General features: G+C 39.9%; 1 protein-coding gene across 1 annotated transcript in view; it reads left to right on the plus strand.

Annotated features, from left to right (window-relative positions):
• Window positions 1-6656: 6656 nt before the first annotated feature.
• MTUS2 (microtubule associated scaffold protein 2) overlaps window positions 6657-27128 on the plus strand; it is a 247387-nt gene continuing 226915 nt past the window's right edge. The window contains exons 1-2 of the mRNA XM_067562739.1: window positions 6657-8960; window positions 13882-14122. Of these exons, the coding sequence (XP_067418840.1) occupies window positions 6657-8960; window positions 13882-14122 (2545 nt within the window). The remainder of the gene's footprint in view (window positions 8961-13881; window positions 14123-27128) is intronic.

A 27128-nucleotide genomic window follows, 5' to 3' on the forward strand; every position in this document is an offset into this window, starting at 1 on the left:
AACATAACTCTGCTCAAATTGACAGAGCAATTACAGTTGCAGTTCTATATTCACATAAATATCTTTTGGTTCTTTTGTTAAAACCTGGTGTACTAAAGATCCGACCCGAAGCCCAATGAAGTCAATAGAAGTGTTAGCCTTGATTTCCAGTGGGCTTTGGTTCCATCCCTAAGGCTCAAGAATAAAGCTGTGGAGGGAGAAAAACACTTTTGTTGTTGTTGTTGTTGTTAAACCCATTAGCAAACCTTACCAATTTGCAATTCATTTACTTTATTTTCGGAGTAATAAATAGAAATAACAAGGAAGTATTATAGAGGCAATTGGGTACATGTTTACTTGTACAGGAGGCACTGGATGTTCAGATCCCTCTTTTTGTTTCTAGGTCTTATAAATCAGGAACCAGAAAGAGTTGTCAGCATAAGCAGTAGGCACTTTATAATACCAGCTAGTGCGTTTTTAGCAGAAGTTTAACATCGTGAATATTTGGCAGACAGAATTGCAGTGCTGCTGATGAGAGAGTATATATGATATTCTACACTCAGGAAATAGTTTTTATTAGAGTAGTCAAAAATTGCAACCAGCTTCTGGTTTTATTTCTAGGTTTTATTTATTGTAATGTTTTTTGAGAATTTCTGTATGGACCTCAAGAGTATTGAGGAACTATTTTTTATGTCTTATTAAAAACACCCCTCCTCCCCAATAATATGGTGAAGCTTTATCCTTATTTTTTCCTTTGAGAATACAAACAGCACGTGCTTCCAGAGTTATCCCTAATATGCCTGTTTTACAATAACAAAGAAAAAAGTTGCTGCTGTTGTTTAAAATGGAATGTCACCTTCCTGTTCCAGCTGATCCTTTTCTGCTAAAAAGGTCCATATGGTATTGTCCCCACAGTGTGTGGTGTGACATAAATCATCCAGTTCTGCCTTCATCTTCTTCCTAGTGTCGCAGGTGGTGGGCTGGGATCAGCTCATAAGATTGAAGTTTAGTAGAGGCCAGGGTATGTGAGATTAGGGACCTAGTAGCAGGTGGAAAGAAATCCTTAGTTAGCTTGATGACCACATACTGGATTATGGTGGCCAAATGAGATTTTGTGTTGACCAGATATTATATTTTATTTATTTAAGGTCTGTTTTTTTTTTTTTTTTTTTTTTTTGTTCAGTTATTTTGGCTTGGTTTTTGTTGAGTGTTATTTTCTGCTGCTTTCCACTTAGGGTTGTGATTTCAAATCTCACTCTTCCATTTGTTAACATTCTAAATTAAAATTTCTCACCCCGCCCACGCCCCTTGTATTTTTCTTTTTCTCAAATCTTTCCCCCTCTCCCCAACACCCTCCCCACCGTTGTTTAATTTTGGTTATGTCCTCTGGGTTTGCTCTTGAAATAATTTCCTGCATTGAACCTCACTTTCAGGTCCATGGAAATTAGGAGCATGGATTTTTAATAGTTAGATGTTCACAAGTGATCATCATTGTCCAGTGGTTATGTACATAGCTAGGCTTTCTTGAAGGCAGACATCTGTGAGGGAAATCAAGGTTGCTGAAACTAACAAAGCCACTTAACAATGTCTCAGGATTTTCACATCCAGACTTTTGTGTACCAAGTCCAGTCTTGAAATCTTTCAGTCTGACTCCTTATCCAGGATCTGCACAGCACTGCTTCGAGAGGAAGTGGTGTCACTATCTTTAGTGTCTGATATCAGTAGTTTAAAGAAGGCTTTTTTAAATTTAAGAGGTTTCCTTTTAGGAATTGTTAAGACCTTCCAGAGCTGCAAGAAGTGATGTAAGCTATGTTTGTCAGTGTTACTAACAAGCTGATTTAGAAGGAACTCAGATACATTTATCTCCTTCCCCACTTACCCCTTGATAATTTTTTCATCCTAATGACTCCAAACAGCATATTGAAGCTAGGGTTAGACATGCCACTTAGGGAAAGCTATGCAATGCAAGTCCCAAGTGATAATTTATTCATATAGAAATTATCTATATTAGAATGATGAGATGCAATAGGTGCCTTCATTTAATACAAAACTATAAATCATACACCCAAATAGATCTGTCAGTCATCTGAAATGTTTGTGTTGGCTCAAACAAAAAGTGGATTCCTTATCATAGAAGCTTGAATAAACAGTATATTTATTAATCATCGTATGTATTCTTCTCTATTTTATGCATTGATTCTGCAGAAAACCTGCAGCTTTGAATATATTTTAAGTTAAAATGGAACCTTAAAATTTATTCCAGCATCGTTGCCACATTCCTCTGTGTTGATAATTCTGAAAATATTTACATTGCATAACTTTCTTATTTTGGATTATTGAACAAAGGGATTGTATGACATACATTTGCCAGCTGGGATCCAACTATTGGTCTATCAAATCAACAAATATATGCCATACTGACCAGTTTTGGAATTTTATCTTGAACAATAGTGACTCTGAAAAGGACCTAAGGGTCATGATGGACAACCGTCTGAAGATGAGTTCACACTGCAATTCTGTGGCTAAAAGGGCTAACTCATACCTTGGATGCATAAACAGGAGAATACTGACTAGGAATAAGGAAGTGGCATTAGTTCTATATATGGTGTTAGTGAAACCATTACTGGAATACTGGGTGAAATCCTTGCCCCACTGATGTCAAATGGGAGTCTTGCCATTGATTTCAGTGGAGCCATGATTTCACCCATTTGTGTCTAATTCAAGTGTCCACACATTGAAAAAGATGTTGAAAAACTGGAAAGAATTCAGGAAAGAGCCATGAGAATGAAAAAGGGTCTAGAAAACCTGCTTTATAGAGAGAGAGTAAAGATGCTCAATCTAAGTAGTTGAGCAAAGAGAAAGTTAAGAGGTGACTTGATCACAATCTGTAGGTTCTCTATGGGGAGAAGATATCTGATAATAAAAGTTTCTTTAACTTAGCAGGCATATCCAGATCTAAGGGCTGGATACTGAAACTAGACACATTCAAACTAGAAGTAAGGTAAACCTGTTTAACTGTGACCGTAATTAACCCTGAAACAACTTATCAAAGGGATATAGTCGATTCTCCAAGCCTTGGAAGTCTGTAAATCAAGGATGGATGTCTTTCTAAAAGAGATGCTACAAGTGAGACAGAAGTGATGGACTTGGAATCACTGGCTGAGGTTCTCTGGCCTCCTGGGGGATCATCAGATCCTGGGGATGGATGGAATTCAATGGTGGGCCTTGCTGCTTGTTGTCTGGGGGAGCCCATCCCTCTGGTGAGCGGACAGAATAACTGGGGAGAATCTGAGTGAGGGAATCTCAGAGATTTCCTCCTATTAGTTTACCTGCAGAAGGAGGGGGCGGGGGGAGACAGGGGCGGAAGAGAGTAACATTCCCTAGTGGTCTCATTCCTACTAATTTGCAGAGCACATGAAAAAAAATTTTTTAAACTAACTTAAATTATTGTAAAATATCGGACACAGACACCAAGATCACACACTATTAAAAATATATGAAATTTTATTGTCCTTGTCTGTTTTGCTTTCCACTTGAGGGAAATACAGTTTTGTTTGAAGAACAAAACCTGAACCCCTCTCTTCAGTTTTGTCAGACTGGTCAATTTTCCACTAACGGGAAATCATGTTCCCAATAAAATTAACCATGTACATTCCACATGCTAAGCAAATACAATTTTACTTTATTGACTAAGATGTGAATATATATGAATCTTGGTTTTGATTTGGTTAAAAAATTGTATTTAATAAGCCCCGTACAAATTTGTGAATAATCTTTCCTTACGTGTTCTTGAAAAGAGATCTGCATTACTTGTGAGTTGAGTGACAAAGAGAAGGTTGGAGTTTTGTGTTTTATTTGTTTTCCTTTTTAAAAACACTATTTTGTTCATACATTCTATGCAAAAAGTAATGGAACAGAATGCAAATCACCTTTGACAACATCATTGTTCCCCTCCCTCCGCAATAAAAAATATATATTGTCAGTATTTTTTTATATATAAAAGCACATAATACTGACCACTGAGCAACTGTTCTGAGTAAGCATAGTTCATACCTTTCATCTGACCATATAAATAAATAAATCAAATAATGACTCATAGCATTAACTTGGGTTACATACCTGGGAACCATAATTTTTATGATATTCTCTTATATTCTTTCTAATCAGGAGGGAATGGAGAGGAAAGGAAACCCATTGTTTCATATCAGCTCATTTTTCCTTCTTTCTCAACAAATTACACAATAGAAACAAGATTCTGCTAGGTATCCTCTTAATTTCTTTATTAGTGCAATCTTATTTTATATATATATAGTGATTGAGGTTTTTTTGGAGGTTGGAGGATAGAATTAGGAGGAGGATAAGGTGGGTAGAGGCTGAATTTGAATTTTCCCATACTTTTCTGAGCCCTAAGGCACTCCTCACTGTTCTTTTTGTTTTAAAATCTCTTACCTTTGATGCCAGGCACCCTTGCAATTGACTGTATACCAGAGAACCTGAAAGTCACCATTTAGTAACATGACTCATCCCCTATAGGCTAAGGGTTTAGCCTCCACAATTAATGTGTGAATTCTGGTATTTTAATTCTTCAAAAGATTTTAATTGGACAAAGTCCAAATTTTAAATGAAACCTTTAAATAACTTCAATCAGTTCAATAATTTAATTTCTGGGAGTAAGGGCAAAACATAGCATTAGTTTAAAATTCATATCCTAAAGTGCTGCAAGGAGAAGATGCATAATATGATTCTGTGATACTGAAATGAAGCTCTGATGTGATGCCCTGTTTAATGAATTAATGTAATTAGTTAATGTTTGTTCTAGAGATGGAACTAAGCCAGATCCTGGAATCCATACCCAACCGTATGTGTGTGCATGGACACATGCACAAATCTGGACCTGAACTCTGATTTGAATGTTATGATCAGGGCCTTTTCGTATAATGGGATGAACTGAAACCTTGAGTCTTAACTCCTCTGAGTTTACAGGGTGTTTGAAATAAGGACCCAAACATGCATCCAGATGTTATAGATGGCTCCTGTCTCTAAAATGGGCTGATCCAGTACTCCCCAAATGGAATCTCAAAATCTTAGGGCAGTGGTTCTTAACCTTTCCAAATGACTGTACCCCTGAAGCCTGAGTCCCACCCCCACGGGGCTGAGGCATGTAACTTAGTTTCATGGCGCCCCTGTGGCTCCAGGCAATTGCCTTTCTTGCCACCCCCAATACCAGCTCTGCACTTGCGACCCCTCTAAACCCCCAGGTTCAGAAACACTGTCTTAGGGTATTGGTGGTGATTTCAAATTTGGGTCTGAGGTTTGCAACTTTGGCTCATTTCTAGTTTTCCAAATGTACATATTATTACATGTTAAATATTATTCATTATTATTAATAATTGTTTTTTAATTACTTGAGATAAAATATGAGGGACAAGGGCTGGTTAACCATGTGCAGAAAACTGGCTTCTACCTGTTGCAGATTGCAGAGGATGGCTGCTCCTTTTTTAGCTCCCCACAAAAACTCAGGGAGGGCCTGCTTCCCAGGGTTCCCTAGGACAGAAGTTATGGAGGATTGTAACATAGCTTACATCTATGTTACAAGCTGAGTATGATTTTCCAGCTTGTGTAGACATACTTGTGCTAGTTCAGATCTGAGCCTATGTCAAGTACAAACCTGCCTGGGACTGGTGGGTATGAACTCCAGGAGTTGGACTAGATGACCTACTGAGGTCCCTGCCAACCCTAATATTCTATGATATTCTATTCTATAAACTCGGCATTGCTAAGCTGTGCCTCCACTGCAGCTACCCATGTTACTGTGGCTGCTATTTATGCTCATGCTAGCTCTCCGAGAGCTAGCACGAGTACATGTCTGCAAGCACAGAAGCCCATCCCTAGCTCATAGAGTAGATGTAGCCTTAGTGTGTAGGAGGGAAGCCAAGTAAACTTTCCCTGAAGTAGCCAGAATTTTGTTCCTAAGGGCTTGTCTACACTAGGTAGTTTTGCCACTTTAACTATACTGGAATATACAGTTATATTGGTATAAAAGTGCTTATACCAGTTAGCTTATTCCTGCACAGGAAGCGAAAAAACATATACTGGTATAATTGCATCTACACTAGGGCTTATACTGGTATAAAACACACAAATTACGCCCCTTTTCCAACATAGTTATCACGATATGACTTTTCTAGTGTAGACCGGGCCATGGTCTATAAATATTTGTTATGATCAACAATTGAACATTTATATAAAATGTTATGAGATGCTAATCTGTGGATGCAACAGTGAGCGTTCCTGGTGATGCCATTTGAGTTAACATTCATGTCTGTCTCTCTCTTTTTTTTAAGCCCCATTACTTGATGTAACTTCTCTTTTTCTTCCATTATAGGTTAAATGGACTAACTCGTTCTCATTCTGAGGGAACCTAACTGAATATCTGGCTTTCAATAAATCTCTACTTTGTCATAAAGGTTTTGAGTCCAAAAGCTGCTCTGAAAGCAATTGAAGAAACATAAAAATGTGAATCTAACAAGACTACAAACGTTTTGAGAAGAAATTTTCTACTGATCAGTTTTTAATTTAAATCCTTAACTGAAGCATGCGTAGTCATTAAACTGGTTGAAGACAAAGCGTGCCCCTTAAATAGGACTGTCAAAACAGCAGTCACCTGACATTTCAAAATGAGTGCACCACTGGTTCCAAGTAAGTCATGTTACACACAGCTGCAGGACAACAGAAATGAAAGAAAAAATAACAATGAAAGCATAATAAATGTGGGAGATACAAATGCCAACCAAATTATGACAAAAGTCAGAAGCACTGAAGGAGAGGTCAGGAGATGTGATTTGACAGCTGAGCCTGGAAGTGTGCATACCGATGGGTCAGAGAACATTTCGCAGTTGGATACAGAGCAGAATAAACTTCTGGTCTTTAAAGAATCTCAGATTTGTGACATCAATGTACAAGAATTTAGGTGGCCTTCTGCCATAAACAGGGAATTGGATAAAGATTACAGGACTGATGAAATTAAGGATACTTCAAGGAATATTCGAATTAGCCGAGGACAAAGTCTGTCTAATTTGAAGAGCAGTGCAAATGATACCAGTTCAGGGGTTTTTTCAAAAGATGTTGAATTTACCCGGCATGTTTCTAAGGATAAAATTATCAGGACCATGGAGGCTGAAGGAATAAAAAGGCTTTCTTTGGGAAGATCAAGTAAATTTTCTACTAAAACAGAAGCATTTTCAAAAGAACGTGTGTCGTGTAAACGTTCGCTTTCTGCATCACTGGATTCCATTGATACATCACATCGTTTGATTGGTGAGACTGAGAAATCACAGAAAACATCAGCAGACCATTTTCTAGGTATGGTTTTTCATCCACTTGACAATACCTCAGAGGAAAATTTGGTGTTTTATTCTAAACCATCTACCTCAGAGAACAAGAAAGTAAATATCCCAGAGATCCAAATGGATGTAGAAGATGTACCAAATGTTAACAGTGAAAGCACACTGCATTCTACTCCTGTAGATCTAAATTTAAGTGTTAAGCCCACTGAAATCTCTAGTGAGTCAGAAGCACAATTAGGTCAAGATGATAAGAGGGGGGAAATGGAGCTAAAAAATCCACCGTTTGTACAATCTAAGAATATTTGTCAACAAAAAATCGAGAGAATTATGTTGGTAGAATTTCTAGGATGTCAAAGAGAAGAAAGTACATTAATGCAAGAGAAGAAAGAATGTGGGGCTGAATTTTCAAAAATTCAAACTCCCCAGTTTCAAGACTTTTGCAGTAAAGTGGGGAATCCACTCTTAAACCAAGGGGTAGCCTCCTATACTGAGGACAGACTGCTAAGTGGTAATAAAACTTGCCCTGAGTTAGGAAGAAGAAGTAATGATGATGAAAACAGGACAGCTAATCAGGGTGGTCAGGAATACACAACAGACAGAGAAATTGGATCTGTATTTCCTTTTACTGAGGATAGCAAATCAAGTGGCAAGCTGCCACCTACAAGAAATAAAAATGTACTTGAAGCTGGTACCAGTTGCATTCAGACAGTCGGTGGGCATATATCTTTTCTACATAACGTTAGTCTCCCTTGCAGCAAAACCATGAAAGTTAATGAGAATAAACTGATGTTAGTCAAAGGGAACACTGACAACACCGCAGTGTCTGCCTCTGATCTCTCAGATCAACACAGAGTGCTTAGTGCAGAAACAATGTCAAACGAACAGCCAAACAACCGGGACCGTGATTTGGAACCCACAAGCTTTTCAGTTCAGAATAAAAAGACAGGTATTGCAAAGAAACGTCTGTCAGATGAAGCGTCAGAGAGTTACAAAATTTCTGCACGAGGTGATACCTTTTTCTATGTCCCAACTTCCTTGCGCCCCATGGCAACTGTGAATGTTAATAATCAGCCCACAATTTCAAACAGCAATGTAAAGGATCTTTATGCGCTTCATGTTGAGAAGCTGTCACCGTCCTCGGTCCTACCTCCCATTGACAGTACACAGTTGTTAAACCTATCTCCTAAAGTGCCTAACAAGACTGCCTGCAACAGTGGAATCCCTAAGCCAATCCTTATCCATTCCAAGGGCTCCCTTGCTGCCCAGGGTGATGCAGAGAGTGACTGCAGTGAAAAGCCTGAAGAAAACATTGAGATGAAACCTGTCGTGCCCAAACCCAAACATGTGAGACCTAAGATCATCACTTACATTAGAAGAAATCCTCAGTCAGTAGACCAGCTTGACCCTTCCTTTGCCTCAACTGAGCTGCCGTATGGTCCCCCTGCGTGTGGTTTGCCCATGCCGAAAGAACAGCAGATATTGAGTGGTGGGGATATCAAACCATCTAACATTCTATATGACAAATTTAAACCCGACTTGCAGAAGCCAAGAATCTATAGTTCTGGACTCGTAGTATCTGGTATTAAACCCCCAGGGCATCATTTTGGTCAAATGAGTGAAAAGTTTTTACAGGAGGTAAGGAGATAACCATGTTTTGTACACCAATTGACGTATGTTTGTTTACTTGTTTCTTTGAGGAAAATAGCAGAGATTGGCTGGAAAACCTAAAATAGTAAATCACTACTGGGATATATGTGGGTATTGTAAATACATTTCTTAACTGTTTCTGATACTGAAATGGTCACGGCAAATGGTCTGTCGCCAGAATCTGTCATTGCACTGCTACAATGCTTCCCAGAAGTATACAATCATCTGCTAATATTTGAAAGCTATAAATGGGAACATTAGAGAGAGAGAGAGAGAGAGAAAGAGATCTCTTAACTCCATTGACATCCATGGGCCTGGGCGAGATTTATGAAGAGAGGGCTGGAGGAAATGTCACTAATTGCTGGTAAACAGGGGCTTTTCCTCCTCCAAAGGGAGGTTGGCAGGTATGTCCAGCAGCAGCTCTAGATGAGTGACAGGCAGTAGGACTAGAAGAGTTTGCCTCTCATTTGAATTAACAGAAAAACAGAGACTTTCAAAGCTGCTCTCAGACAATTTATATTGTTTAGTAAAATGTTTATGGTTTTGGTTCATTTTAAAGTGGGCTGATATATTAACCATTCTCTTAAAATAACAGAATTTTCCTTTCCCCAGCTTTGGAAGTCCTTGTTTTGCCATGCAGTCAAAGGATAACTGAATTCCCTATGGTCCATTCAGTATCACTTTGCCAAGATTTCTGCTTCCAGTTTGATAATTCTGGACACAGTCATGGTTCACCTTACCCACCTGCACTGGGAAGTGTGGGAGGCCAAGAAGCCTTACACCCTGTGCAGGCTACCCGTATTGTCGGTTACAGAGCAGCTGCTTCTGTGCTACTACTTCCCCTCCAGTGCAGGTGGCAGGGAAGAGGGCAAGCAGGGGTCACAATTGGGTCGCTGGCTAGTTTGTGGGCCAGCTACTTACTGCCCCTTACTTGAGACTTGTGGTAATCCACAGTCAAGCCATCTGTTGTTTTTATATTGAAGATACGTGTCGCTGTAGTTAATTATTCCGGTATTTAAAAAAAAAAAGTTATATTATACTGTAGTTTTCCTTTAATGCATGGAAAGTGATGGGTTCTCTGTTGTTAGGACTAGCTATTCATCTACATCTCACTCAACATACAGATTACACACAAAAAGCCATATTCAAAGAACAATTAGGTTGCAAAATCAAGCACTCAATGATTAGGAAATGCCAAACTGTTGGTTCAGTCCTCTTGTGCATAGGCATTCTGATACACTCTTTACATGGTCACATACTATATTTTCCACATCCGCCCCACTCCCTCCCTCCCTCATCCACACACTCCCAGTACACAGGATGGAAGGTGCTCACTGTATGAGCAGCTATTCAATATTTTGTTTGATCGTCATTGTTCACTGGGTGGTCCCAGGCTTTATTAACCACATACAATTCAAACTCCTCTCTGAAGATGGAATTATTAATTTTCTAATGAGTTTTTTGATGGCACTCATCACCACAGTATCCGAGGGCTTCACAAATATTAGTTTATTTTTGTAACAACCCTTCCAGGTGAGGTGGTATATTTATCCCCATTTTACACATGGGGAACTGAGGCACCGAAATTAAGGCCAAAAGTATCTAAGATATCCACTAGTTTCAGGTGCTGTAACAGGGTGGTCTGTTCCATTAAGGCCGTGGGCCCTGGGCCAGCCAACCCTGTTCTAAAGCATGACACTCTTAATTCAGGGATTCAGGAAGAATCAGCAGACCAAGCTGGGAAGGGGGGCCAAATGCTGGAATCAGTTGACCACCTCTTGAGCATTATAAAGGATTGCTATTAGCTCAGAGGAAGGGAAAGCAGAGAGTCAGGAGAGACAACGCTGTAGGGGGGATAGAACCAGAACTTTGACAAGCTAGGTAGGCCTGTCAGGATTAAAGTGCAGCCCCAGGAGAGAAAAGCTGTGGATACAATGTTCAAAGGGGGAAGAAGTTTTAACTGAGGATTGGAGCTGGAAAGGCTTGAGGGAAAAGACCGATACCTAGGAAGAGGAAAGGTAGAATGAGCTTGAGTTTGAATTATGTGGCATATAGCCCAGTAGTTTAGGATTTCCAGGGTCAAGAACCCATCGCAGAGGTTAGGTGTGGGTTCTCAGAGTGCTGCCACGCAATGAGAGGATGCAGCAACCCTTGCTACTAAGGGGAGAGAGAAGGGGCTCACCAGAACCCAGGAGGGATGGAAGGTTGAGCCCAAGAGAAGGGCCAAAGATTGTTGTATGAAACAGTCAGACCCTCTGGTGGGGCTGGGGTGGGAGACTGATGTTGGTGTTTTCCTTTGGGCTTTGGTTACCCTGGAAGGGGTGGTGTTATGTAACTTAGCCAGAAGGCTAAGTCACCTCTACAACTGAACCATGCTGAAGGCTGAGAGAACTACTGGACACAAAGGGAAACTAAGGCAGGGTGACTGCAGTGCCCGAGAGGGGGTATGTTCTGGTATTGCTGCCTGCCAAATTTCAAGTCCTTGCTCCAAAGCATGGAGGGCAGGAGAACCTCTCAGTGAAAGGGCTGTAAGAATCTTATTTTATATGGGCCAAATAACATAAGTTTTCCTTTTATGCAGTGTGGTTGTAGCCGTGTCAGTCCCAGGATATTAGAGGGACAACGGGGGTGAGGTAATATCTTTTATTGTCTCTCTCACCAACAGAAGTTGGTCCAGTAAAAGATATTACTTCACCAACCTTGTTTTTTTTAATTTTTCCTTATCTCATTCTCAGAAATGATTGAATCCCCCCAAAAACATCACCAGAGCACAGACACCCAACAAACTTGTTCTGAAAGTAAAGTTTATAGACTTTACATTCAGTAAAGTCTTATAATGGAAAGTGTGAGGCAACCTTAACTATAGGCATTGCTATAGGCAGTTCTGTTTAGAATTAGCTATACTGTAGAAGTTTCAGTTGCTAATAAACTCTTGTTGCTGACTTTTTCAAGTGAAGGATGCTCTCTTCAGCACGTTGGCTTATAAATGGAGTGAGTGGGAGATATTTACTGCATAGCAGGGCATATGAAATCAGTAGTCTAACATTACAGGAGTCAGGAGCTTTAGCAGAATATATCAGTTCATTCTCCAAAAGCCCCAAGCAGCTAATTCAAAATACAAACGCACATTTTACTATTACATGTGCTTCCAACTTGAAAACAGCCAGTGAGCTAATGGGCCAAAATCAGTCTTGTAAGCTGACTGTACAAGTGTGTCACTCAGGGCTGTGAGAAATCCAAACTGACCTCGCTCCCAGTGTAGACAGCGCTAGGTGAACAGGAGAGCCACTTCCCAGAGAGGTGAATTACCTACACTGACAGGCGAACCCCTCCCGTCGGCATAGGTTATGTCTTTGCTGAAGTGCTGCAGTGGTGCAGCTGCAACGTTTGAAGTGTAAACAAGCCCTAATTATCTACAGTATCTGTCTTCTTATCAGAATTTCAGTATAAAATATGCAAAAGCCTAAAAGATTCTAAACTTATTTCTGTAATAGTTTAAGGCCAATCTTATATATTTTAGAATATTAAAGATCAAAGCTCCTATAGCCACTGTTAAAGTGCATCCTCTAAATGCTTATAATTGCTGAAAAGTTATTGGCTTGCTGTATTAAATGCAGTGTAAGTTACAGCAGAATTAATGAATCAGTAGATTTACTTCTGCATACGTGATGGCCTGTGGCTATGTTTTATTAAGTTTAAAAATAAATTTAGACCTGATTTCCAAACCACTTCCCCCTCTCACCCCTCCACCCCCCCAAAAAAAAACCTCTAACTGGGACACACTGTAAAATATTAAAGGATCCTTAATGGAGAATTATGATTCATATTTTAAAAGAAAAGTCTACAAAAGTTGGACTCCAACCCAGAGTGCTGATCAGGGGCAATAGTGTAAATGTGTCTTAGCTAATTGTGGAGAAGTGAAAACCCATAAGCATTTGACATTGCTGTGTTCTTTTATCCCAAGTCATGGAAAGCAGCACACAGCCTGAAGAGGTGGATTCATGGAGTGTCTACACTAGCACAGCTGCACCATTGTAGTGCTTAATGAAGATGCTACCTATGCTGACGGGAGAGCTGCTCCTGTCGGCATAGGTACTCCACTTCTCTGAGAGGCGGTAGCTGTGTCCATGGGAGAAGTGTAGATTACCTATTACAGACCATGAATAATGAATAACAAAGCCAAAGTGAACAGTTTGTGATCAGGCCATATGGTGATGTTTTCACACCGAACTAGCAAATACTTATGAATAGCAAATATATTCATGGGACTCTGAATCAGTTTGTGAACAAATAGGGCCAAGTTTCTTTGTGTATAATCAGCACATGAATAATGTAAACATCTTAATCTCAAACAAGATTATTTTTCTGATGAAATTAGTTAAAAATACTTTTAACTTTGTTTATAATTGTTTCATTCATTATGGTTTAAAAAATTAATTTCTCCAAATTCATGTAATAAAAGACAACTTGCTCATCCAAGAAACTTTGCTAGAGATGAGTATTTTTTTTTAATAGACCTCTAGTTTATCCTCCAGTAAGGAGCATTTTAAATAACATCCAACCAAAATTCCCTTTAGTCATTTTCTTGGCACATCTGTCTCCATGATTAAGGAAATTTACCTTTCAAGAGTTAATAGTGTCTCTTCATTGTCACAACTTGAGGCTTTTTTGAGAGAGAGCAAGGGTCAGCTGTGTGTTGTATTTGGCTGGGTTGTGAATGACATTTTTATTTCCTGGGTAGTGATCCATGTGGTCAAACTATCACATTTTGAATCTTCCATGTTGATCTCAAACCAGCATCTACAAAGAGCAGAAATTAGTCATACACCTTACAAGCAATTGTGAGCTCCATGTTTCCTGGACATGTGAATACATTGCAGTAACATCTGTTTCATTTATTTCTCTATAGGTTGGGAAAAGGCCCGTGAAAGAAGAATTTTGTCCTCCACCATATACTCACTATGAGGTACCACCAAGCTTTTATCGATCTGCCATGATACTTAAACCACAGTTAGGACTGGGTGCGGTTTCCAGGTTACCCTCTGCAAAAAGTAGGATTTTGATTGCAAGTCAGAGATCCTCAGATAGCTGCCTCCATCAGCCAGGACAAATAACAAATGCTCCCAGCCTTTACCATCCTGAGGCTTCAGGTAAACTACAAACATTTTCTTTCTTTTAACTATAACCAGTAATTATTTTTTCAGACAGGAATATCACAAAATGAGCAATACCTTGGCCTGATATCAGAAAGGTCTGATAACACTCTAACAGACACCTTTATCCAGTCTGAGATAAGGCTGTGCTGACTGAGGAGCCTGGGACTTGTAGGAAGGTTAATGGATCTCCTTGCCAAGAAGGATGGATCAGTTTCAGTACCAGTCATTACAGTGCTTGTGTACCTCATCTTCCTCTTCCCTATAGGTGTCTGAAATGTCTTATCTGCAATAGTGAGAGACTAGTTAGCTTTGCTGTTGTACCAGAGAAGCTAATTTGAACACTTTTTTTTCAATCACAAAAGGCCTTTTTAGGACTTGGTATCTCATTCTGCCCCCTCCCCTATAACACTGTGTTCTGTTCTGATGTACCTGGCAGAATATGATGGCAGAAAAGTGAAATTTACTACAATCCTGATCTTCTGAATGCCTGGCACAGACCTCTTCTGTGCTCAAACTTTGGACACAGCGCAAGAGCAATCAATCAGACTAACGTGGGAGGGGAGAACAACAGAAGAATGAGAGGGAAAGAGTCAAACACAGCGGGACAGAAATGATCATCCTCAGACCTTACACAATTGATATATAATGGCTTTCATCTGGAAGGGTATCAAAGATTTTTTAAAAGTGTGTTCACAGACCACTGAAATGCAGTCTTCTCTGGAGTGGAGCATGGAAGCCATTTAACAGCATACCCTACCACATAGAAATTTAGGACAAGAAGCAAAGCTGCAGTTAAAAACTCCAGAAGTCATTTAGGTAGGCAGAATGAGATTTGACGATAACATTGAGTTTAACTCAATCTCTGCCCTTGAAAAGAGTGCCATTCGATAGTTAAAAAAAACAAACAAAAAAAACCAACCAAACAAAAAAAAAACCAAACCACTAGCTGTCTGGCTCTTAGTTTTGCAGCTCATCAGAAAGCTAGTACCTCACAGTGCCTCCTATCACCATCCTGGTGAAATTGGTGCTGTATTGCCTCAGTACCTGGAGTTTTTCTCTGTGGACCCTATTTGCAAATATTGGCCAAGCCTGTCTCTGAATGACTTCTGAGAATTTACAAGACCACAGCATAAAGTGGTAAAGCTGTAAGTGATACAGGAACGTGGGAGGAGCAGAGTGGAGGGCAAGGAAATTAGAAACAACACTGAATGATACTGAGAGACGAGCTTAGAGGAAGGGGAGGATGAGACAGTCCTTAAAAGGTGGAAACACAGAGACACCATAAGTATAAGGAGGCGGGAAACTCAGGCAATGGGCATGCTACCATATTCAGTCATTTATCTTATGGTTCAAATGAACGATTTTTATTCACCCTCTTCATAAATAAAACTTAATTGTTGCACTCCCTGCTCTTGTCAATCAATTTCTTTGTTCATTCAAGGACATTCCGTCTTCTATGTATTAGACTTGTCTAGACAATGCTCTGTGTCTTACTTCATTAAAATGTTATTGGAGCCATACTAGTCCCAGGATATGAGAGAGACAAGGGAGGTGAGGTGGACACCAAAAACCATGGACGTAACAGGAACACTGGTTTTATTGTTCGTTATGACAGTTTATACAGTTTATAGTTGGGGTTGGTCTTGCTTGGAGCAGAGGAATGGACTAGATGACCTCCTGAGGTCCCTTCCAGCCCTAATTTTCTATGATGCTATGCCACCCCACACTGCTTACTACCCTTAATTTCCCACTTCAAACAATCTATACATAATAATCTAACTCCCAGTTGCCCACTTCATTTCAAGTGACTGCCTCCAACATGCATTATGCCGTCTGCTTAACAATCTATCCCAACTTGTTTTTAGCTCAGACACTCTTGACTCTGCTTCCTCACTCAGTCCTGAAGAAGAGCTCTGTGTAGCTCAGACTTGTACTTTCCACCACAGAAGTTGGTCTGATAAAAGATATTACCTCACCTGCCTTGTCTCTTACTGTATGAAACATCATTTGGAAATCCAAGCAGTATCTGTCTGTGCTTCACCTCTGTTTCTTTTCTGTAATATCGTCTTAAAAATTCCAACCAATGAGATTTATCCCTTATGAAATAGTTGGCCATTAATGATCAATTCGTGTTTTTCTAGTTATTTTGTGATCTTTTCGCTGATTATCTCTAGGACCTTGCCTGCCACCGAGGTCAGATTTAATTCCTTGGGTCCCCATAGCTTTCTTCTTAAAGAATTTCATTATGTTTTCATCTTTCCAGTCCATTGTTATCTCACCACTTTCAAAGATACTATTAAAAAATAACTCTTGTTTGACTGCTAATGATCTGTTATGCTGTCTCTCTGTAACTCGAGGTGTAACCCATCTGGCCTTTGAGTTCTGTGTGTTTATTGATTTTAAATCACACAAGACTTGTTCTGGAATGATTGCTAATGCCTTTAGTTTTTCATTGTGCTGCCCCAGATACATTGTTTCCATTTCTGGCATCTCACCTCCAATTTCCCTTCTGAGCAGTGAGATGAAGAACTTGTTTAATTTTTCTGCTGTATCTTGTTCCCTGTGGTGTTAAGTTCTTTCCACTGTGTTCTAGTGATTCGCTGGCTTCCATTATTTATCTGTTCTTATTTATTACAAGTATATTCTATTGTTTTCCTTTACTTCCTGGGCAATCCCTCTTTTATTTTCAGTATTTTCTTTCCTTAATACCCTTCAGGATTGGTTAGTATTTTTCTCTGTCAGCTTTATGGTTTGTATCCTTAAGTCTTATACAACCTGTTTTTCCCCTTGACAGCTTGTTGACTTCTTAAGCCAGCTCTTTTTATTTTTTAACCATGTCTCTGAAAAGGAATATATTGCTTATGTCAGGTGGCAGCACTGGAAAATTATGTCCTCTAAGTATGGAACAGGCATAATATAAGCAGTGGCACTGTAAACTTCTCCACAGCTTTCTAGCAATATATTTCACTCTAGACCAGACTGAGGTTCAGTCTACCATTCATGCCTATTCCATCCTTTGCTTCAGTGATTAGACTGCCAATGAAAGTATCAATTAGCAACAGTTGTCACAGTTCCAGAGGGGTAGCCACTTTAGTCTGTTTTTAGCAAAAAACGAGAGTCCTGTGGCACCTTAAAGACTAAAATGTATTTGGGCATAAGGTTTCGTGGGCAAAAACCCAATTCATCAGATGCAAGAATTGTCATAGTGATTCTTGTCTTGTGGACACCTCTCTATTAGAACCCGATCTGAAACACACATCTTGTTTCATCTAGACCAGGAGCCATCATGTAGTAAAAGTTGTTTCAGTTCACCTGATGGCACATGCGATTTGGTAATTCAATATAGAGCTTTTACCTTCCAGTCATCTCTTCAGATCCAGGTCAGGTGAACAGTTGATGAACCCTGTTATTTTCTCATAGCCGCTGAATGGCTCATGTGAAGTGAGCCTTTGGAGTCAATACAATTCTCACAACTGCCAGTTTGTTGGCTGGCTTAGTAGAGAAGATAAGGAAGGAAGGGACCTGGAACTGTCTCAGATCCAGAAGGATTATGTCACATTGGCAAAGCAAGGTGTTGCTGTATATGTGCTGTGGAAAAATAGAGAACTTCATTTTCCAAGCTTGTCAAGCTGGCACTTTCGTAGATGCTAAATCCACTAAAATTTGCTCTACACGGTCTATGTAAATGGTTGCGTTTAGCTGTCATTTTTGCATGGAAGTGAGGAGTAGAATTCCATTTTGTTTATAGTTTTTGAAGCACTATCGGTTTATAATTTGAAATGAAAAGAGCAATCTAGCAGAACCCATCCCATCAAGAAAACGGAGTGTGACATACAGATCTGATAGATTCGTATCAGTATTTGTTTTGTTTGAATCTAACTGTTTTATGGGTCATAACAAATGCATGTCTTCAGGAATTTGACACCTTTTATCTGTTTCTGTCAACTTATTTCCCTTACTTTGACAGGTTGTTGTGGCATTATGTTGAATTATTTTCTTTTATCTGTCTTATTATTTTTATATGATATTAGAGCAACAGGATAAAATACAGCTTAGATAAACTGAATAATAATAATAATCAAATGAAACATACACCCACAAAACAAAGCACTTTCCTTGATGTTAATGAACTAAAAAAAGGCAATGTTTTGTTCTTAAAAGTGCACATACATAGCTTTGGTTGATTAAAGCATAATCAGCTGTGGTATAAGAAGTGTTTTCCCTTGCTAGGATACCATTACTACCGGCAAGAATGCTAGCTATCACCCACTTGAGGCCTGAACTTGAGCCCTTAATTAGGCAAGCCTTTCATTGATTTCAGTCTTGCAGGATTAGGTTTTAGAATAGTGAAAACAGAAGGAACTAGCCAGTCCCAGAGTGTGATGTACTGCTACATGAATCTGTCTTGCTACCGTACCCAGGGCAGAACCATTGCCTCGTAGTGAAGATTTTATTCCTCTCTACTGTGCCTTCCATATAGCACAGCAACTCTTTTAACCAGCCTTGGTGGTGCTGCACGGCACTGAGTATCGTGGCTCTCAGACGATAACCATGATGAAGACAACACTGTCTCTAAAGCAGTTGAGCATTAAATCTCTGAACTCCTGCTATCAGACAAACCCCAGAGCAATGCATTAAGGGTCTTGTTAGTTTCAAGCCGTTCTAGGCTTCATTGGATTACTGCACTCCAGTAAGGTAGTGTTGTGGAAGGGAAATATAATAATGAATGTATAATGCTGGTAAACCACGTATGATGTGGCTGAAAATGTGATTGCGTTGATTAGTTCTGTATGTGTAATATATTCAACCCATAGGGTATCTCTGTCATTTTCGTATTTAGTAATACTATTCTTTAGAAATGCTTAAATGGATGACTAACTTTAAGAAGAGGCCATAAAGTGGATAGGCAAGGGGTAAGAAAGTGATATCATTACAGGGAAAAGTGCTCAGCGCTATAGGAAGTATAGTAAGTCAATAAATTGAGATATATTCAAAGGGAGTTGGGTATCATTCTCTCGTTGAGAGCTTAGCACTCATTTATTCTACATAAATTCCCCTTACCCCTTCTACAAGAGCCATCAATTGTTGAACAAGTATTTAATGACATTTTACACTATGACTGTAGTGTGTAAATTGTTAATATGTTTTCCTCTGTTATGAAGACTTTTTGGAGCAAATATGGTAATGTGTATGTGATTTCGCTGATTTTGATTGGAAGACTATCTGATTTTGAAAAGTAAAATAGTGATCCCTTGACCATCTTTTAAATTTTATTAAATTTCTACTATTTTTTCATTGATGTTTATGAATATTTTTTCTTGTGAAGTGTGAATTAATTAAAAACTCTTTCCCCCTTTCAGTTTATGATATTTACTATTTTAACGCCTTGTAGGATTTTGTGGGAATCTTGAACCAACTCCTCACAATTGAAAGTGAATCAAAGCAAAATCTGTTACTAATAAAAAGAATAGGCAGAGCACTTATACTTTTCTTTCTGTTAATGAGTTAGAGCCCAATCCTGACAGGTGCTTAGCACCCCCATCTAGATGCTAAGAGTTTCCAAGTCTCAGTAGAGATGCATTTTTTTCCCAAAAGATAGAAGCGGGTCTGTAGTTTTCTCTCTTACCAGGCCCACACACACACATAAAGTACATCATTAGTGCCACTAGGCCTATGCAGCTTTCTCCTTTCATTTCTTCTTTATTTTTATGTTGTCACTCAGGGCTACTTTATATCAAATGAGATTTGAAGATAAGAATTGCACTTTGAAGTTGCTTCCTGTAAATTTGTATTTATGCTATTCAGGCTGCATGTTTATTTACTTGTTCTGCAGTCTGATAAACTGGGGCTTGGGAGCAGATTTGTGTAGTTCAGTATCTTAGTTTCTTGAAGAAAGAAAGATTAAAATTCAGAATTCAAGGAGGGATATAGTAGAGTGCTCTGTTCTGTATCACCTAGTTACTCCAGTGCAGTGGTTTTGAGCTGGCCTTGCCTACTTTTTCAGATGGCAGAATGGGGATTGTATGTTTCTGTGGAGATTTAGAAGTATCTCAATATGACACATCTCTCCAGGAGATTTATATGAAGGACAGTTATTGCCACCGTAGAAACCTATCCCTACCCTTCCTCCCCTCTCTCAAATGATACTGCCTGTTTAAAGTAAACAAACGGCAGTAACATTTCACATGCTGTATTCTCTGGCTATCTCTATTGGTCTACATCACATTATAATTACACACCTGGCACCACAGACATTGTCAACCACAGTATTGAAATACATTGCATCAATCTGTATTTTTGTACAGTGCATGGGAAATGTTAAAGTGATTATTAAATACTAAGTGCTTATGTATTGCTTCAGTATCAGCCTGGTGTAGAAAATCTGTCAGGATGCATTTCCATGGTGTGTTAGGAAACAGAAAGAGAGGATTTAACATAATTCTGTAATTAGTGTGTAAATGAAATGAAAAGGTGAGAAGGCGAAAGTGGATGATGAAAAAGAGGAGAACATGGGATGAGACAAGAGTGAAAAAAGCAGTTAAGTTACAGGAAGCCCTTAGTTAAGAAGAAAGCCAGAAAGAAGGGAGGGAGTAAAGTCAGTGGAAGTGGAGAGAGCTATCCATTGTGTGACATAATTGTAAGGGAACTATAGCCATTTTCCAAGATACATTCTATCTATCATCTTCAGGATTACCATTCAGTTAACTCCAAAGGCCGTTTCTCATGAGACTTTGCTAAAAATCACCAAGCTTCTGGACACAGTTAGTTAGTTGTGGAAATCTGTGATCCAGAAGAGGCTCCAGGAATGCCCAACAGATGGGCAGTTGTGACATCCTGTTACTTTGAGATTACTGTTCTTCTAGTGTATTTGGTTTTCCTCACCTGATAGCAGCAGGGAGATGAGAGCAGGTGAAGAGTTAACTGAAACAATCCAAGATTGTGATGCTCCCCCCCCCCCCCCCAATTATTGATTATGTGAAGGTATTTTAAAATACATTTCACACAACCTCTTGGGGACAGTTATAATCCACTTGTATGCAAGATATGAGATTTTTTGCGGTATACTCCAGGGGTGTCAAACTCATTTGCTATGGCAGGCCAGATTTGAATTGAATGTACTTCAAGTGGGCCGTACATATCATAAATCGAAATACTAGGCACTTTTGGAGCACTGTCTCGTGCACACCGCGCTCCACGCGCTGCTGCCAGAGGACATAGATCTTGTGGCAGCGAGTGCTGCTGCAAGATCTCTTGGCGTTGTACTCTCTTGCGGCAGCACATGCTGCCGCGAGATCTCATGGTGTGGTACTCTCTGGCGGTAGCATGCGATGCTGCGAGATCTCGCGGCAGCACGTGCTGCCGCCGGGGGCTGGACCAAAAAGGTTGGTGGGCCGTATCCGGCCCATGGGCCGGATGTTTGACACCCCTTGTATATTCCTTAGTATGAAAGACTCTTAAACTATGAGATTTTTAGGATTGTAAAGGTATTGGGATGGAGAATTAATTAAAATACTGCTGCTGCAGTTTCTTAAATAAGTAATACCTCCCACCTGGAAAATGTTAGCTAACAGCTGACCTTCCTTGCAAAATAATTTTTTTCTCTTAACATGTTAATTCCTGATTTGTTGTTTGTTTGTTTTTTTTTGAGAGAGAGAAGGGTTTTAGTGTCAGCTGGAGAGAGAAATGGTGAGGAAGAGCAAGAAGTGTGGGAGGGCGGGATAACTGAGTGCTTAGAGCGATTGGGAGTGGCAACTGCTTGACCTGGTCGATCGTTCTGCTCGCCTGTCCGTTTTCTTATTGAAAGGACAAAGGGGACTAGCTCTCCCATTCACCACAGGAAGTCAGTGGCAGCCATTTTTACTTTCACTTGCTCCTTGGAGCTGGGCTCGGTGCCAGGGGGCAGCACACAAACCAAGGTGGCAGTTCTCTCTTGCTGAATATGACGAAGATGGAGCAGGTTTCCTAAAAGCACACGATCTCTTCCATGCTGATAATCCTGGACACCGGGTTCCACTTCACTCCTATAGGTAGAGTCCCTGCTACACAGAGAGCACCCCTTGCAGCAGAGCAGAAGCAGCTGGAGGAAGGAAAAGCAACATCAGCAGACAATTAAGTGGATTTATCTTTTTCAGGGTGGTATTGCTTTCCCAATCTGAGGCCAGGGAGTCTGACAGGGAGTGTGGTATTATCTGTGCTGGCTGTTTCAGCAGAACCTTCCTGATCTGTACTCCAGTAAACTGCAAACATGGAAATCCAATGAGGACTGGTAGTTTTATTGAAGTGCAAATTAACAAGGTTCTTCTGTGCAGTGAAAATTTCCTAAAGGGGGCCAGCTGGTTTTGTAGACTGGATTGTTCAGGAGCAGTAGCAAATGCAGGTAAACAGAGTTTACCCACTTCTCATTTGGGTAACATGATGTCTGCCACTGTCTAGCCTGGAACACCAAAAAGGGCACCACCGTTCAGCAGATTGCAAGACACACAGCTTTTGACTCTGGGTCACTGGTTCAAATGTGACCCAGGTTTATATGAAAGCTTGTTACCATTTGTTGGCTGTTCGGTGACCTATTTGCCTTTAACTGGTGGTCAGTCCAGTGACTATTGTTCTGATTTTTGGAAGCCAACCAGTCCTGGGCCTGGCTAGTACTTGGATGGGAGAACACCTGGGAATCCAAGGTACTATAGGCAATCCAGTGGCTGTGGTTCATGTACAAGTAGCAGAACATCTTAAGATCCAACCCCGCAGTTGTCACTCAGATAAAAACTCCTGGTGACCTGGTTCAATTAACAGGCGAATTACCAGAGTAATGATTGCAGAATTTGGTCCTTGGTTGGAACAATTGTTGGCAGTTGCAGAAGAGATTGAAGATTGAATTACCTTCTGTGTATATCCAAAATATGCATGCAGTGTTACTGACTTGCAGTGTGACCTCGGGCAGGTCACCTTACTTCTGTCTCAGTTTCTCCATATTTCACATGGGGGTAATGATTAGAGCTGGCTGGAGGATGTCCGTTCCATTTTGTGACAACTTTCAAGTCTTTTTTCCCCCCTTCATTGGGATGAAAAGAAAACCTTGAATATTTTTATGAAAACAGAATTGTGTTGAACTGTCCATGTTTCAAAGAGAAAACCTGAGGTTTTTATTTCAGGAGGAGGCATTGAAAAGAAAGTGAGCCTATGTCTGCACTACAAGATCTCAGTTGCTCAGCTGCAGCTCTGTAGCTACACGACTGTAGCATAGACGCTTACTACAATGACAGAGGAGGATTTTCCCTCATCGTAGTAAATCTATCTACTCAAACCTACGTCAGTGGAAGAACTCTTTTGTCGCCCTAGTCTTATCTATACCGGGGCATAGGTCAGCTTAACTGTGTCTCTCAATGGTGTGAATTTTTCACACCCACAGAGTGATGTAGTTAGATTGACCTCAGTGCTAGGTGCAAACTAGCTGCATGTCTGTGTTGGGTGTGGAGTTAGGCTACTGGATTGAGATGTAGAAAGCCTAGTTTCAAGTCCCTGCTATGAAGGAAAATGGTAACTTGGGGGGAAAATGGATAACAGGGAGGGTTTGAATTGTTGAGCTATGTATACAGAAATCTGCACATCCATCTCAGGTAATTTTCTTTAACCGATTATTTGTTTCAACTGAAACCTGTTCAGATTTCAGAAAGCTCACATGAAGTTATTGTTTAGTTATTTGCGTGTATGGAGCTGTATTTTACGTGCTACATGAATGCATACAAGATGATTGCTTGAAAGTTTCCTTGAGGCTCCTGAGGAACATCTGTCTTGTGTTACCAATGACCACTTGCAAATGCTTTCTCGTTCCCAGATAGAAACAGCTGAAGTGTCACAGATACTGACTCATGTAACGTACATGCAACAATACTTAATTGTATAATTTCCTTCAGGCAGTCAGACAGCTGGAAAGACTTTTTTCTAATTTGTATTAGCTTTTTTTGGCAGATATTTATTAAAATGAAAGCTGCTCATTAAAATAACTTAGTTCTTCTTGGATTACTTGCATGTGTCCATTCCATTTCAGGTGTCTGCGCACCAGAGGACTTTTTCCCATAGTGGTACCCTTCGGTGCAGCACACTTGTGTTGCTAGCCGAGAGTAAAAAGAGTCCAGGGCTTCTCCTCCGTGACACTGTGCTACAGAGTCTCCATCCAGGCACTACCATCTTTGGCACCAGTTCGAATTGTGGATGCTATCCCTTCCAGTTTCTGACCCTCGTGCTCTAACTGCTGAGTTTCAGAGTCATTCTCACTCGTTATTGGACCAATTTAATTTAAGTGCAAAAATGTCAGTAGGAGAGGTTGAGGGAGACCCACTGCCAGATATCCTGTATTCCAGTGGCTAGGGTACTCACACAAAAGGTGGTAGATCCCTGTTCAAATCTCTTCTCGTCAGGCAGAGGGGACTTGAACTGTGGGGTCTCCTATATTCCATGTGAGTTTCTTAACCACTGGGCTAAAGGGTGGTCTGCCTCCTCCAGCTGTTTTGCAGCCTTGACACACACCTACTGGATTGGGCCCTTCATGTGACTAAGACAGAGGAGCACCTATCTTCCCGTGTTTGTGGATCACTAGCAGAGATAAGCACCTCCTTGCAATCGTGTCTCAGAGAGATGGGGCTTAGCACATAGCCCTCTTGTTGGCATCTCCCATTGGCTATTTTAGGTGGCTCCCCACCTAGCATGCAGACTTTGTGAATGGCAGTCTAAGGGATCTATCCCCCTGCCCTTTATTCATTGGATAGGGAGACTAACTCAGGCTTTGTGAATTGCAGTGTTTCACCATTGGCTTGCAGGAAATGAATTGATGATTGCAATCCTGTACTCATTACCCAAATGTCCACACTGCAGGGACCCATTTGTTTTGCTTGGCCTTTGAAATATTGGCCAATGCATGAAGATCTTAATATTTGTATGGATTGCTGCTGTTTGAAACAGGTTTTGTAACTTTAAATAACTGGCAGGGTGCATGGCGCTTGTGTCTTGGGCACTTTTTTATTGTTCCTAAATTGGAAGAGAATAAATAAAAATAACCAACATGATTTGCATTAATTGTCAACCTTGTTGGCAGTGACAGGAACATATCAAGATCCAGTTCTCCAGTGCCTTGCCCTTGTGTAGTCATTTCCATGTAAAGGGAGTGCAAAGTCCCCCATGTGGTGTGAGTGAAGAATTCTCATTTGGTAGTTATAATAGGATAGTCTGCCTCTTTAAGGGTCAGGAGCCTGGGAGAAGCTAGCCCTGGTCAAATATAAGCCCCAGCTGGAAAGGGGTCAAGTGGTTATAAAAGCCAGTAAGTGGTTCAGTTGAGAGAGGAGCTGCAGAAGGGAGATGGGTTATCACAGTAGATTAAAGGGAAGAGAAGGGTGTGTCCACCTTTTGGCACAGAGAGAGACAAGAAGAAAAGCCTTAGGGAGCTGTAGCCCAGGCTGGGAAGAACTGCTTTGTTGGTTTTTTTTTGTGTGTGTAAGTTTTGTGTTTGAAGTATATAACAGTGCTCTGGAGAAGGGGCCTGAAAGACTGGCCATGGCAGAGAGTCCTTCATGGGCTGTGGAGACAGGCCAGTAGCCTAGCGTGGTGTTTCAAGCTCATTTTACAGAGGTCTAAATGGCACTTAACACAAGATGCAAAGCAATGGGAAAATCAGGCCCAAAGGATTTAATGGTAAAAAAAGATCTAATGATCCTCTCAGTTTCTCAGGATAGTCCCTCCAGGTCATAGTCATAGTACCATGGAGGGACAGTGTAGGGAACAGTTTGTTTTTTAAATCTTTAAGCCCAGTAGTAGTCATTGTCACGTGTCAGATAAAACACTAGAAAATGTATGAAAGAATTTGTGATGTATTTTCATACAATAATTCAGAGGCAAAAGGGTAAGAAAGTGGAGCTCACATAAAATACCCTTGTTAATGAAATAGTACAAAGGCATAAAAGTACATTCTTTTTTGTGCATGTGTGCCTATTGTCGTCTCTCAAACACCTGGGTTCTTAAATCTTAGTACTTATCTAAAATCTTGAGAAATTATTAGAAAAACATTTAAATAAGGGATTACCTTGTAAATCCATTTGTTGGCTTAGTGGATAACCTTTTTACTGCTATATTGAGTACTTTAAAGGAAAATCATTTAAAAAAACCAATTGGGTTTTTTTTTTTTTTTTTTTTGGTTTTGCATAGCTTTACATATATTTTTACTTCCAAAGAATTGTTTTCTTTTTTTAAAAAAAAATCTGGTTAGTATTATTGTGCTGATATACACAAGTATCTGTCAAATTCCAATATCATTTAAAATTATTTTTCTGTTCAAACAGGGAGTTAATCTTGTTTTCCATAGAGTCTTGTCAAAGAGTAATCCCTACTTAAACATAATAAGGCTATGCCCTACATAATTTACAGTGGATTTATTTATTTATTTATTGTGATAATACGAATGTTATATTTGTTACTGTGCAGTTAATTCCCATTTTTCCTATACAACTATGAATATACACTTAATTTGAAATATTCTTCAGTCTAATGTGTAGAGCGGGTTTCACAAAGTGGGGAGTGGAGTTGGGCAAATCTGGTGAAAATTTTCACTAAATAAATTTATAACCCTGATGACTTCTAAACACTCCTTTCACTACTTTCTTGAAGAACTTCCAAGGGCAGATGAAAGTAAGGATAGGTGCACTGATTCATTTTCTTACCCACATGCAGACCCTGAATCTTTCCACATTTCTATAACCCAACTTTTCAGAATATTTTGGAAAAATGTTTTTCATCTTTTTCACTTTTTTATGACTTTTCATGGCTGGATTCCAGGAGGAATGGAAACTCAGAAGTGCCAAAATGTCAGGAGAGAGGCTGTAGTATTTGCAGCCTAACTGGAAGAAGGAAATAGCAGAAAACTCAGAAGAGAACCTATTTTTGCAAGCTTTCTAACCAAATTTTGTTTACTAATGGGATTTGCATAGTTTAGATCCAATTGGGATAAGCATGCAAA

This window comes from Emydura macquarii, unplaced genomic scaffold (assembly GCF_026122565.2).
Source record: "Emydura macquarii macquarii isolate MOO-44397 ecotype Brisbane River unplaced genomic scaffold, CSIRO-AGI_Emac_v2 contig_2473, whole genome shotgun sequence".
Lineage (NCBI taxonomy): Eukaryota > Metazoa > Chordata > Testudines > Chelidae > Emydura > Emydura macquarii.